At 30.5% G+C, this 14,385-nt stretch overlaps 2 protein-coding genes across 7 annotated transcripts in view; one reads left to right on the top strand and one right to left on the bottom strand.

Moving 5' to 3' along the window:
- Vmat (Vesicular monoamine transporter) overlaps window positions 1–5,571 on the top strand; it is a 298,099-nt gene extending 292,528 nt beyond the window's left edge. For 3 of the 4 annotated variants that reach the window (XM_014425619.3, XM_014425643.2, XM_067048234.1), the window contains exons 10-14: window positions 698–749; window positions 1,206–1,303; window positions 1,379–1,464; window positions 1,549–1,682; window positions 4,421–5,571. In XM_014425619.3, coding sequence (XP_014281105.1) covers window positions 698–749; window positions 1,206–1,303; window positions 1,379–1,464; window positions 1,549–1,682; window positions 4,421–4,486 — 436 coding nt within the window. In that variant the 3' untranslated portion in view covers window positions 4,487–5,571. Of the gene's footprint in view, window positions 1–697; window positions 750–1,205; window positions 1,304–1,378; window positions 1,465–1,548; window positions 1,683–2,702; window positions 2,958–4,420 lie in introns of those variants that run through there. The other variant, XM_014425635.3, reaches the window with a different exon arrangement.
- Window positions 5,572–7,992: 2,421 nt separating this feature from the next.
- Window positions 7,993–12,640, bottom strand: LOC106683546 (ankyrin repeat domain-containing protein 2). Of its 3 annotated transcripts, none has more exons than XM_024359755.2 (2): window positions 9,940–10,818; window positions 7,993–8,935 (listed from the first exon to the last, which is right to left on the bottom strand). In XM_024359755.2, exon 2 carries the CDS (start codon window positions 8,923–8,925, stop codon window positions 8,404–8,406), a length of 522 nt encoding a protein of 173 aa, XP_024215523.1. In that variant the 5' UTR covers window positions 8,926–8,935; window positions 9,940–10,818; the 3' UTR covers window positions 7,993–8,403. The 3 variants fall into 3 exon arrangements, with proteins under 3 accessions (XP_024215523.1, XP_014280563.1, XP_024215522.1); XM_014425077.3 differs by having other exon boundaries at window positions 9,981–10,818; XM_024359754.2 differs by lacking the exon at window positions 9,940–10,818 and adding an exon at window positions 12,558–12,640 and having other exon boundaries at window positions 7,994–8,935.
- Between the last annotated feature and the right edge of the window lie 1,745 nt (window positions 12,641–14,385).

The raw sequence follows: 14,385 nt of genomic DNA, 5'->3' as shown, positions 1-14,385 counted from the left end.
TTTAAAAAGAAACTAAACCACTCTCAAACAACTATAATAATAAAAAAAAAAGTAAACATCTTTATTACAGCTCATATTTTAGAAAATTTATTCTTCTTCAAATGATGTTCCATTAGGTTTTCTAGTGCTGTAGGTAGTATCAATGAAATTTTTTTTTTAACTTTTTGAAACAGCTGCCATTTTGTATTTTCCCTACCTATACTTGGCAGTTTCATCAATTTTGACCAGTAATTATACATAGTTTTAATTAAAGTAATAAAAAATTGGGGTAAAATAACTGACTTTTTCTTCCTCTTGGGCTCTTTTACTAATAGCTTGACTGAAGCTTAGATCTCATGGTCTAGTGTAACCTTGAAGAAGTTCAGAAATGGAAAAGCCTTTTAATATAAATAGTTTAGGGACAGGTGATGGAACTTGACTTTACGGCTATAACGTCCCATTTAACATTCAGTAGAAAGTGTGGATGTTTAAAGATGAGAAAACCCCCGAGACTATCCAGAAGAGAATGGTGAGGGGCATCGTGTAATGAAATAGTGAAGAATGAGCCATGAACCCATCCAGCACATCGTTCTAAGTTTTTGAATTAATTGAATGAATTTTGAATTATGTAACATAAACTTGTTTTAATATCTTAATTATCATGTATTATACTACAATAAATAATCAATAGTTCTAATTAATATTTCTCTTCTTCTAGGTGGTTGGCTACCCTTCTTGGCCTGATCATAATTGGAATATGTTTGATGTGTGTAAGTAATTTTATTTTATCCCTTGACACACCTTTACCATTATCTATGCCTCCAAAATCATACACACCCAAAGATATACTACATGAAATCAATAAAAAACCAAAGCATAAGTCTTTAGTTTATTGGCATAAGCTCATTCATCATCAAACTCATTCATCACTTTCCTTAGAAAACCTTGTAATCCTCTCTACATTTTACAATTTGGTTATGTTGGTTATATGTTGTAATATTAAAAAATTATCTAAATTAAATAGAAATGAAATTTGTTAGTTTTTACTTATTCTCATTTCTAAAGTATAGTTTTGAAGATGAAAAGGTTATATAGCAAGATTAAATATTAAATAGATAATCAACTATCTAATGGATTACCATATTCTTAGATTAGTTTTTAGTTCTTTTTACTCCCCACTGCTCTATTCATCTGATCATTGAAACAACCAACCATATTGTTTGTAGATACCTTTGGCCCACAACATTAACCATCTCATCATACCTAACGCTGGTCTTGGATTCGCAATCGGAATGGTGGACAGTTCAATGATGCCTCAGCTTGGGTAACCTAAATATAATTATTAATGATCATAAACTTGTAACATAAACATAAGCAACCAAACATTGATGTATTACAGGTACCTTGTTGATATCCGTCACTCTGCTGTGTATGGAAGTGTATACGCTATTGGGGATGTAGCATTTTGCCTGGGATATGCTATAGGTAATGTTCTGCATCAAAAATTATTTATTAATTATAAAAAAAGTCTAGAAAGGAATTATCTATTCTATTTATTTTACTATGTAGGCCCTGCGGTGAGTGGTACCCTGGTGAAAACCATTGGTTTCGAATGGATGTTGGTTTGTATAGCACTTTTGAACTTTATGTATGCTCCTCTATTGATATTATTGAGAAATCCGCCAACAAAAGAAGAAAAAGAGGTAAATATGATTTGTATAAAGTAAAACTAAACTAGCTGTTAATCCCCTATTTGTTAAAAACTTAATATATAATAATACTTACTAATGAAATAAGTATTATTATATTACCATCAATAAAGTTACTGATATTTTCTATCAATTTTAGTCATTTTTAGTTTTTACTCTAAGCCTCAGATGCTACATTTTTATGGTTGTTTCTGTGGTTTTCTGACTTTTTTAAAATTCTTTTTGAGTTATTCGCAGCTTCATACCTTTCATTTTTAATTAGTTTCAACATTAATAATCTTTTATTTTACTCAACATTTTGGACCATACATGAATCACCTGTCTTGCCACTTGATATTTGAAACAAATCGGAGATATATTTCATACATTTTCTCATTTGGTATTCTATAAAATGCGATGGATATGTATGAAATATAAATTGTTTCATACATTTCCAGCTAGTTTTAGGCATCATATACAATGTCTAAGCTATAGAATGCCAGGTTTCAAACTTTGCCAGTATCATATCAAAAATCGATTCATACTAAATAAAAATCTAAAAAGTGTAGGAAATAATTATTCATATTTCTGGAACAGATAGAACGTAACATGGTAATAAAAAGAAAATAACAAAGTGAAGTAAACATAGCTTAGTTAATGACTACTCTATTATTCCTTTCTCTAATGTGACATAATTAAGGTTCCACCATCAAATCCAAGAATTTTATTCCTTCTATGAACTACCTTCTACTTAGTCAAAATTTTATTTTATGATTTAACATTAAAATAGGTAAATTAGACTCTTGGCTATTATGGCGTATTTAATGAAGAAGTGAAGGAGAACATAGGTGTATATCACACAACGTTCCTTTCTAAAAAATACATTGCAATATCAATAAAGCCACCCAATTGGATAACATTAAAATTTAAAATAAATCATGACCTTCTGAATTTACCAGTATTTAAGAATAAAGGTTTTTTTTTAATTATATATTCAGTTATGGTATAATTACTGTCTAAAAATACTTTTTTCAGATAACTACAAATACGAATAGAACAGAAGTACAACATTGATAGAACTAAAGCTGCGGTGTTATTGTTCAGACATTCTTGATAGAACATTACCTTTTGCAAAAAAAAAAAAAACTTCATTTCTGGATACGTTGGTGCACGTACCAAAGCAGAGAAATTTGAACCATGAGTTTTAAGTTTTGTTTTTGTTTTATATTTATTCATTATAATTTATTGTTTTATTTTTAAATTATTTAAAAATAAAGTATTATTTTTTTATTGTTTATTTATTTCATTTTCCTTTGTTTTTTTTTTGTTTTGTTTTTTGTTTGTTTTTTTAAACTATGATTATATTTTCATTTTTAAGAGAAAAATTATTTTTAAACATTCTAAAATTAATAAAACTATCTTATTTGAACACATCAATTGATGAATCATTTTGAAAGTATATCTTTAAAATTATTATAAATCCATGAGAAATGAAAAAGTAGATTATTTCACATACCTTGGAAATATTTTGAGATCTTCAAATAATTTTATTCTGAAAATAAATAAAATAATAAATAGTTGGGGAAAAAAAATCATTTTTGGTTTTAGGGATACCTGTGGAGCTCAGTCTTATCTATAGGAACAAATAATATCTTATTTGTTATATCGTTTCTAAAAAATTGATTTCATAAGTATGTAAATATGGCTCCAAATACCAAAGTAAATGGAATAGTTTCTTAGAAAGTATGTTACTTCAGAGAATTTTTTGCATGATCAATATGGGATATCAACAGATCCATTAAAATTATAGGTTAAAATGTTTTAAAGTATCTAATTTTATAATATGAAATGAAATAAAACAATAATTTCATTGTGGGACAAATGTTCCCTAAGAATAAATACATTATTCACACATTAAGGTTAATTGTCTGCCAGACATTTAAAAAGTTTCAGTGTACATGTGTTGTGTAAAGGAAAGAACAGATGAGGATTGGCAAATGGACATAGGAAGAGAATTCCAGAAGAAGGTTGCATGTATGATGAAGGATTTGTTAAAGGAGGCAGTTTTTTGGAAGGGCATATATAAATCGATCAATTGGGTTCAGGTGTTTAATGACTGGATGGATGAACGTAGAGTGAGGAGATCGAGGATATGGGTAGGTTTCTAATTTTAAAAACTTAGTATAGGAAAACACCACAGCGGTATTGCCTTCAGTAGGTTAGATACAGATTGATTCAACTCGGTATACCAACAGGAGACATGACAGCTCCTGGGAAACCTGAAGATAAATCTTACGAAGCAATTCATGAGTCTATTCAGACTCACTTCTAGATCAGCAGATAGCCCTCCATAGACCAAGGAACTGAAGTTGAAGTGGAGGAAAACAAAAGATTACAGTCATGGATTTGCAGGTGATCTGGGAAATATGATTATTCCAAGAGAGATGTTGGTCGAAGGTGACTCCAAGGTTTTTTTTTTTATGGAGTAGAAGTGAATTGGTTCACTTCTATGGTTCACCGATTCACTTCTACTCCTCAATAAAAATAGGTTGTTAAGGAAAATTAAGGGTAGATAATAGTAAGGATAATAAGGTTAAAACTTCACAAATCATAGAAAAAGTACAAGAGAATGAGGAATATATTATAAAATAAAAATAATGGGCTATTATTTTTTAAATACAATATAAAAATACTAAATGCTAAAAATTATCAATTATTTAAAAATTTTGCTTTAATACAATTTTTTTTTTCAGTATTTAACCCTGGGAGAAAAGTCATCTGTCCGTTATGTGGCTTATCAAAATGAAGAGGACGAATGAGGTATAATGGTCTACGGTTGAGCATGACTCGCCCGTAGATCACCAAAATTTAAAATCAGCAATTAAGAACAAATATAAAAAAAAAATAAAGAAAAAAAAAAGTCCAATAGAAATATTAACATTAAATTACATATACCAGCACAAATAAATATGAAAAGATTACAAACTAAAAAAAATTAAAAATTAAAAAAAAAAATCAAACAACCGGACTCATTTTGCATTACTTATTTTAATGTCACATTAAACTGTGTGACCAAAGCAATTTGTGATAATTAAAGTATAAAAAAATAATAAACATTAAAATGAAAGATACAGTATTAACCACTTTTATAAATTAAAAAAAAATTCTTTTATAAACTGTGATACAGCCCAACTCAGGGTGATTTTTTAAAAGATAATGTTAAGAGATTGCACTTTTTTTAAAACGCACTTGTTTTATTTTTTTATTCATAAATGAAAATGCCTATCATATATTTATGTAAGAAGTTGAAATAAATGCTTGATATTTTAAAACCGAATTTATCAACGGTATATACTGTATCTTTTATTGTTTAAAAAATGATTTATTAGTTTTTTATCGGGAATAATTGAGTGTAAAACTCTGAATTTCCGGACGGCGGATAGCCGCCAAGACATGATAAAACGATCTCTGATAGGGGTGCATGGTTAGGTCCAAATTGTGCCGGTCACATTTCTAAAAAGCGGGGCCCGGGCCCTGCAGCGGCAGTGCCCCCGGGTTCTGGCGGTAGTGGATGGCTGCACTCTGCCAGCAGGGTCGCATCGACCCCCCGGGGTTGTTTAAAAAGTGCACTGTCAAAATTTTGGCTAAAATTTTCATCTGCCTTCAGTTGATGGCAAAGTATGTTACTCGAGGCGGTTCAAGGGTAATTCATAAAGAATTTTATATTAAAAAATGTTTATAAAAAGCACCACCTATCCCATCCGGACTTGACTAAATTTGCAACTGCTCTACACAAGTAGGCAAATAACATTTTAAAAAATTATTATTCTATATTAACCTATATATCTAACAATTAAGGGAACTAAAGTTTTCTGCGGGCCTCTCGGAGTACAGTGAGGAAGAACTAACCCGCTCTATCTGTGTATTTATGTTCTGTATATGCCTCGTACGGTATCTTTTTATTTTCACTTATTAATTGAACATTCAGGTACACTGATGTCATTTGTGAAATGACAATAAGTCTACGAGGGTCTCAATGTATTGTAAAACAAATATATGAAGGTATATTAAAATACTTTTAATAATATTATTATATATATGAAAAAAAATATGTTATTTATAATTAAGCTGGTATGGGTCCGAAATAAACAAAAAAAAATAAGACGTTTGCCAACCGACAAGTCCACCGTCGCACTGTGGTCCTGGGAGGCTCGTCTGTTATTTGATATATTTATTCTCATGTTATAATATAAATATTTTATGTATGTTAAAGAGGCTATGTCATTGTCAAAGCTTAAAATTGCTGTATCTACTTTAATGGTGTTCTTTGCTGATAATGTGGTGCAATAAAAATGTGTGAAAAACTTGGCAGTATTTCTTCTCCCTGAAATTTTCATTGTTTTTGACTATTTTTAAGAATGAAAAAATGTAAAAGATTTTAATCAATTTTTTTTTTGCTTCAAACAGTAACTCTGAGAGAAAAATACAGTTAATTTTCTGCATGTCCCATAGTACAAAATAGTTCACATGCTTAATTAAATTATTTAATTGGTAAAAAATAAAAGGAATAAAAAAAAATGAAGAAGAAAATAAAACAAAAAAAATATCTAGAGTGTACATGAATATATTGTATTGACCAATAATATATTGGGTCAAAAAAGATTATACTTTTACATTTTTTTTTTTTTTTTTTTAGTTAGTAAGATAGAACAATTATCTTTCCTTTCAAATGCCTACATGAGAAAGAAACACTTTATTCAAAAAAGCTGGGAGTCCAACTGCATTGGCCTGCTATAAACAGCATCTTGTTTGACAATTGTGAATTAATTTTATATTATATTGGCATAGAGATTAAATATTAAAATACATAATAGTAGTGCATGTTTTTTTTTTCTTATTGTTTAGAAATTTTAAATATGTTTCTTACTCCATATTTTCATTTTTTTTTTTTACATCTTTTTTACTTTTTTTTTATTATATAATTCATTTTTTTCTTCTATTATTAGCCTATGTATCTAATTCTAATTCTCTCTTTGTATAATAGTAAAACATTTAAGCATATTCACATATAAAAATCCTATATGGTCTCGCACAATCCTATTTAATTAAAATCTAAAAAAAATTCTCCATAAACATGAATAAAAAAAATATATTAAAATAAAAATAATAAATATAAATACATATATAATATATGATATTAATAAAAATTTTAAACATTTAAAAATTAGGGACAATAAATGTAAAAATAACAAATAGAAAAAGTAATGAATATATATATTAAAAAGGTAGTATATGAAATCGTAAAAGGTAATACTTTTAAAAATATATACATATTCTGTACCATATATGCATGCTTTCTACTGACATCACCATTCTGATCTATTACCATGATGGTGGATGATTCCCAGGGAGTCCAGAATTATAATCTCTGTTATTTTCACTATGTCCTTAATATCAAAATGATATTGCATTTTAAATAAACATATTCATAGTTTACCATAGTACATACTTTTTGAGGAATGGACAAATTAAGTTATCTTTTCTGTATTAATTAAGTTATCTTTTAAGATTTATGTTATATATGAAAGCAATTTAATCAAGTTTCTAACGTGAACAACAGATATAGTATATTGAAATGTTTATTTCTTGTAAATAATTTTACTTGACTTGTTATAATTACAGTACTGTAAATAATTACAGTATAAACCAGCAGATAGCTGTGTCGCTACAAATTTATAGGAGGAATAAGTGGAAAAAAAAAAAGTAGAAAAGTTTGGGGCCAGAAGGACTCAGCTCTGAACAAGCTTACTTCTTAATGGTAATGTCAATAATAGTAATGTCTAAAACTGAAGAGTCCATAAGAATCCAAAAGTAGTTTTTTTTTTTAAAAAAAAAGAAAGAAATATGAAGTAGTAACTAATAGTTCCTTGCGTTTTTTTCTTTAGCTAACTCCTATTATTAAACACTTAGAGGAAGGAGTATAATAAAGGGGGTGTGCTTCCAGAGCAAGGGATGCCATAAGGAGTAGTCAATTCTTTTCATTGGTTTGGCATCCAGTATGCTATATTTGACAGTTGAGAGTTGACAGTCAAGAATTGCTGTTGCACTCCAACTCTCAAACTTACTTCTTTATTGAGCTTTATTAAAACACATACAATTAATTCTTGTTTTTAAAATTCCAACACTTCATTCAAAAGATAACTTAAATTATTAAAAAACTGAAGCTAATGTTTTTTCCCAACTCTCGAATAGGATCATCAGGATAATCATAGTATTAAAAACAGAGCTGGTTATATTAATATATTATTATTTGGTTAGAAAATATATCAATTTTTATTATTCATAATAATGAAATGAAACGAACAGTGGTAACATTTTATAAAAATTAATTTTTTTATTACTAATACAAAGTATTTTAACAGATTATAATTACTTTAAGGTTAAAAAACTTTTAATAAAATACAATATTTTTAATACATATTTATTCTCTTGGTGGACGTTTTGGGGATATTGTCCCTCCCCCCTCTTAACATAATTCACAGTTTCTTTTAAAAACAGTGCATCTACAATCTAATACAATTTGTTAGTTTAATTTCTGATTGTAAATAGATCTTAAAGGCAATTTTAATGTTTTAAAAATTAATAAAAAGTGTAGATCATGTGATGAGACAAGTTAGTAAAAAGTAGCTATGATGCTGGTGCCAATTGGTGCAGAAGATAACCAGATTATTTGATATCACTCAACACCGCCTCTGGAGCTCAAGAAGTCTGCTATAGCTCTATGGTTGTATCTATTTGCAGAGGCTAAGGCAGTCCAACCATCATCATCCTTATGATTAATTGGAGAGCCGCGGCTGATGAGCAGCTCAACCACAGCCAAATGGTCCCAATGAGATGCTACCATCAGTGGTGTGCGACCACCAACTGCCTTAGCTGCTAGGTCTGCTCCTCGGTCCAGCAGTTCTGCTGCTATTTGAGTATGTCCTCCCAGTGCTGCGTAATGTAAGGCAGTAAACTGGATGTAATCTTTTATATCCACTACTGCCCCGGCATCAAGTAGTGCTATCACTATTGCAGAGTGTCCTGCCAATGCTGCATAATGTAATGCGGTCCTCTGAAACTTATCTTTCATATTCACTGTTGCCCCTGCAACAAGAAGCTCAGTCACCACTGCAGTGTGTCCTCCTGCTGCTGCACGAAATAAGGCAGTCCTCTGGTCCTCCACTTTCATATCCACCTTTAACCCAGCATCAACCATTCTAGATAGCCTGAAAATAACAAAAATTTAAGGCTTAAATAAAAAAAAAAAAAACTAAGCAATCTGAAATAATGCCTCTGCCTATTTTAGATCATTAATTAAAACTTTCATATTAAAAATCTTATATAATGAGGAATAAGCGGTATAATAAGATTATACTGAAGGTAACAACTCATAGTCTGGCTCTCAACTCAGAATTATGTATATATTCAGTGGAACTCTGAAAATCAGCTAAATTTTGTTGATTTTGTACAAAAAAATAGAAATATTTACTACATTAGTGAAGATCCTACAGACATTTATAAAAATAATTGTTAACCTATAAAGGTTTTTAGAGCTATGTGTAATTTTAAGAATATAGAGCTTGAAATGAAAAATGAGCAAACATTTTAAATTTTTCTGGCATAAAATAAACTTCAGTGTACTGCACCTTAAATACTTCAATCTTTAGTTTTTGATGACATTTACTACATCCCTTACATAGTCTAGGTAAAAACTAAAACATTTTCTGAAAGGAACCAATTTTGTAGGGGGCAGAATTTTATTTCTTTATTGGGAATGCAATAAAGATTCAAAAAATTACTATCAAAGTCTTGATCAGATAATATAAATGTTTTTCATGAGCTCTCGGACTAAAATATTTCTATGAGAATTTTATTAAAAGCCTACAAAATTGTACAATGTCTTTTCATACCTTTTAAATTTTATAGCCATTACAAATTACGTTTTATTAAATTGAATTATGGGACAATTAAAATTCATATTTGTATAAATTTAAATTATTTATACTCAGGATTGGACAAACCAGCGAAGTGGGTCTAGGTATTTTCTGAGAGGAGAGACACCAGGCCAATTCCATACACCTAATTGTAAATGTTGGTCTAGAAAAATACAGTTTAAAAAAAGTAAATTTTGAAATACTATTTACTTCTTCAATTAAGACGTGATAATAAAAATGTCTGTTAAACTTATATGTAATAAAAAGAAAGTTAAAAAAATTATTTTTCATCTTACAGGGGGAGGGTCCATGTGGAATATACAAAACTGACTCTCACCTTCTCCTGACCTCTAACGACATTCCATCAAGATACCAACATTACAATAACACTCTGACAATAGTCCACATCTTCCAACTATGTCTATTCTATAGAGGTAACTTGGACGAAATAGGAATGATGCCAGGCATTTTGATAACCTTAGGTTATCTTAGGGAACTATAGTAGTAGATATGATAGTGTAATGTCTTTCCTTACTAAATTTAAATCTATTAAAACAGACTTGATAATCTTATTTGCATGAAATTTAGAAATGTTTTTTCTGAGTAATTTTATTTATTTTATTATTGATTTATGTTTTACTTATTTTTTTTCTTTCATTCTTTTTATCAGTATACATTTTTTTAATGGTTATACAAATATCAAGAGAATAGAATTTTCATGAATAGCATCTTTTGATCCCTAGCTTCAAATTAAGGCAAACCTCGACAGAAATTCGAATCTCATTAAAGGCATTATATTGATATTAAAATTAAATCTATGATGGTACAACCCATGAAGGGTCAGGGGTCATAAGGAAACAGTGTTACTAGACCAACAGTCGTGCAAGGAGGTGATTCGAATCAAACTCGAACCTCTTATTTTTACTCAATGAAGAGTACCCACTTAATGAGGCTAGACAGACCCAGGAGGGCTCCTGAACCCACAGGGCTGACTCACAGCTATAGTGAAACAGAAAATAATTATCTGCCCTAGCCAGATTCGAACCTAGTTCCTTGCACTTATACAGTGTCTTACTACTGAACTACGCATTCCCTTTATTGATACTAGTCTTACTATATATGGATAATTGACCATAAAATATTTTCAAGGAGACTGTCATGGCTACGGTCAAGAAGAACAAAAATAGTTCACAACTATTTATTTATTGCTGACGATTCAACCCCCCCTCCCTCCCCCGATGTAGGTCTTTTCTTGTAGGTAAATAGATGATTTTAAGAAAAATAAATAACAGGAATGCCATAAACCAACCTAGCAGTCTAGAGACTCTTTACAACAACTGCTATTTTATTTTGGATAGGGATAAAAATGTCATTCTTCTCTTTTCTATAAAAAAAAAAAAAAAAAAAAAAAAAAACAGGGCATGAAAGACGATTAGTAATGCATCGCTCTTTTGTATATTGCTGTATACCTCCACCTATCAGAACAATCCTGGTGAAGACCTACATAGTGAGCCGAAACGTCGGCAATCAATAAATGTTAAAACATTTTTGTTCTTTCTAACCACAGGGCTGACCATCTCCATCAAAGATGCTGGTTTTATATCGTACGAAATTTCTGGTTTGGGGGTTACTGCACAAAATTTTATCTTTGTCTATTTTTCGGAGTGTCAGCTATAAAAGCATTGTTTAAATTGTTGGATGGCTTAGTGGAGTACCAAAGCTCAAATTATTCTCTAATATAATCTAAATTAATCTCTAATTATTAGTATTATTAGTACAAGAACCCGGTAGAAAAAATCAGTTCTTTTGCCCAATTTTTGATAACTTTAATGAAAACTACAAAAAATTACTAGTTAAAATTTTATGGGGAATGAAAATTGGCGGTTGTTTCAAAATGTTTAAAAACAATAATTTTTCATTCAGAGCTCCGTATCACTGAAACTATCTATAACACTAGAACACCTTCTAGAACGTAGAGTAAATTTACTAAAATGTCATCTCAAGTTGAGGTATAACGTTCAGTAGTTCCCGAAACACAGTTTTGTAAAAAGCAACATTTCATGAAATATATAGTGAAAAATCAGTCAGCAGGAACTTTGAGACATGTAGATGTTTATTAGCATTCAATTTAGTTTAATATGCTGTGAAGCAGTTTCGTGCATCATTTTGGCATCGTTTATTTATTATTTTATCGATATTGCTCAGTAGTGTATATAAAAATTAATATGTAAAAATAAGCCATTGGAGGATTGTTCCTCCATCATTACCAGTACCAGTAATATAATAATGTAATAAAATTCAGCTTAGAACGTAATAAAACTACTAAGAGCGTACATAAACAGACAGAAGCGGTATCTTTGACAATGGAGAATGTATTGTGATGTCAACAACTTAATTTATCCATACCTCTTCCTAATTACTGATGTTAATGTTTTAGATATTACATATTCGCAAATTGCACAAAGTTCCTATCTCTTTTTATTTTCACTTGCCTATGGAATATATAGCAAGGGGAAGTATAATGATCGTGCTTATTTTCGAATTCTAGTTTTTGAAGTAAATACACGTTTTGAGGTGACTATAGGAATTTGGCGCTAATAATAATGACGCATGCGCCTGAAACATCTTAACCAACGGAATTATGTGGCTAAAACTAAAAAATATATATTATCTAAGCTGGTTAATATTAATTCTCATTCCCAAGTAAGTCTTATAAAAATAAGAAATAATCTTTGAAAAAACTTTCGTCATTAAATTTGAATTGAATTTATGAATGATGAATATGAATTCGTCATTGAATTTAAACTGTACCGGTTCTGCCAGTCAGAGTATAAATTCAATAAACAGCTTCTATAGAATTGAATTTATAACCTGTATTATATTATAGTCAGTAATATATTCTCAAATTACTTACTGCAAAATAATTACTCTGGTACCAGCCTTTACAGCCTAGTGCAACTAAAGTGAATTTTCCGTCCTGTAAACCGATAATATATACTCGAAACTCTTATCGTTGATGGTGCTCTTTTTCAGATTAGGTTTAAAGTAAACATAAGACGTCACACTGACAGGTAAAGTTCAAAATCATTGTTGATTTTGAGAACAAATAAAAGATATACAAAAAAAACTAATTTTTTTGCATCTGGGAATTTAGCAGTTTCATGTATGCTTCAAACGAATCATCCTCAAAAAGTGCACAGTATTAAGGAGTCTTTAATTTGAAAGTTTTCCTTTAAATAAGAAAAATTTACTATATTTCCTTAATTGATGGTCACCATTTCAAACACCCCCCGTTTTGTTGTCAAACGGTTTTTGACATCTGGAAAGTGTATAGGCGACCGAACCAGGACAGAATACGCAATGGAGGACGAAAGGAAGACAGGAAGTGCCATGAGTGCGGAAAAGTAGGACACCTGGTGGCCCAATGCCGCGGGTAGAGCCGAGGACTCGAAATCAAAACCTTTTGATTGGCAGACAGGCGCGCATTGTTTGAGTACAGTTATGGATTTACACGTGATTTGGGAAATGTGATTATTCCAGAAGAGGTGTTGGACGAAGGTGACTCCAAGGTTTTTTATTCTTCTCTTTATCACTAGGATAGAAGCGAATCAGTTGGTTGTTAAGGAAGAGTAGAGGACAGTAAGGGAGGGAATGAAGGAGGCGCTTGGAACCAATAAGAATGGCCTTGGTTTTTCCAGCATTCAGATTCAAATCATTGTTAAACGCTCATGAGTTAATGCTATCAGTGTATTCTAGTATTTTTTTTTTTTATGGTCTTGAGCATCTTGGGGGGATGGAAGGATATTTTCTGCTCTATCTTCATATGACCTGCATATAAGATTATGAAAACTCTAATCGTTCATCATATTGAAACGTATGACGAATAGTAATCTTAGGTTCATGATTGAAAATTAATAAAAAAAATACCATATTGAGGTTTTTCAATCAAGATATAATTTTGTTGTTGTTTGTTAGGATATAACAATTATAATGTTTATAAATAAGAAGAAGAGTAGAAAAAAAATCTTTATTTAACTTTAGGAAGTTTATTGAGAGTTAATTAAGAAGATCTACCAAAATGTAATAATTGACTACTGCAATCCGTTTAGTTGAGCTCAGCATCCAGGATTGATAACGATGTATTAAATTTTGTGAATGGGACACAAGCGTCTTTACAGTAATTTCAATTTTTTAAAACGATCCTGATGTCATATAAATGATCTGGAATTAAGGCTCCCGATTGTTATGTCTCTGCTGAGCTCTTCAGCCAGATAATGCCATGCCTTACAGGAGCTAGGCTAAAAAAAGAAACTTACTATGTAAAATAGTAATGAATATTTTCTCCTCGCACCCCTCCAATCAATTTTAAATATAATTTTAAAAAATATATGGTAAAGAATAAGTCCGAAGAAATATGACAACTAATACGTCCATGGAGTTGTATTTATGAAACCAAAGAATTTGATTGTACAAGTCCACCCTGGTGAAGAAGTATAGAAAAAAAAAATTGAAAATGGGCAAAGGCAAAAAGCCCGAAATTTTACCAAAATGTCTGATATATTTATAAGATATATTATTATTATTGGCACGACAGAGCGTGGAGATCCAAGGCTCCACGGGATGTACTTAGGAAATACATAGCGCGTTTCATGACGTTGTTTTCCTAGAGGGGTTCGTCACTCCCAAGCCTATTTTTGTGAGTGCCACCCATTGGCTAACGGGCCTCACAAATAACCGGGGGG

The sequence above is a fragment of the Halyomorpha halys genome, unplaced genomic scaffold (assembly GCF_000696795.3).
Source record: "Halyomorpha halys isolate HHAL.00 unplaced genomic scaffold, Hhal_1.1 Scaffold28.1, whole genome shotgun sequence".
NCBI classification, from domain to species: Eukaryota; Metazoa; Arthropoda; class Insecta; order Hemiptera; family Pentatomidae; genus Halyomorpha; species Halyomorpha halys.
This window is presented reverse-complemented; position numbering and strand designations above follow the sequence as displayed.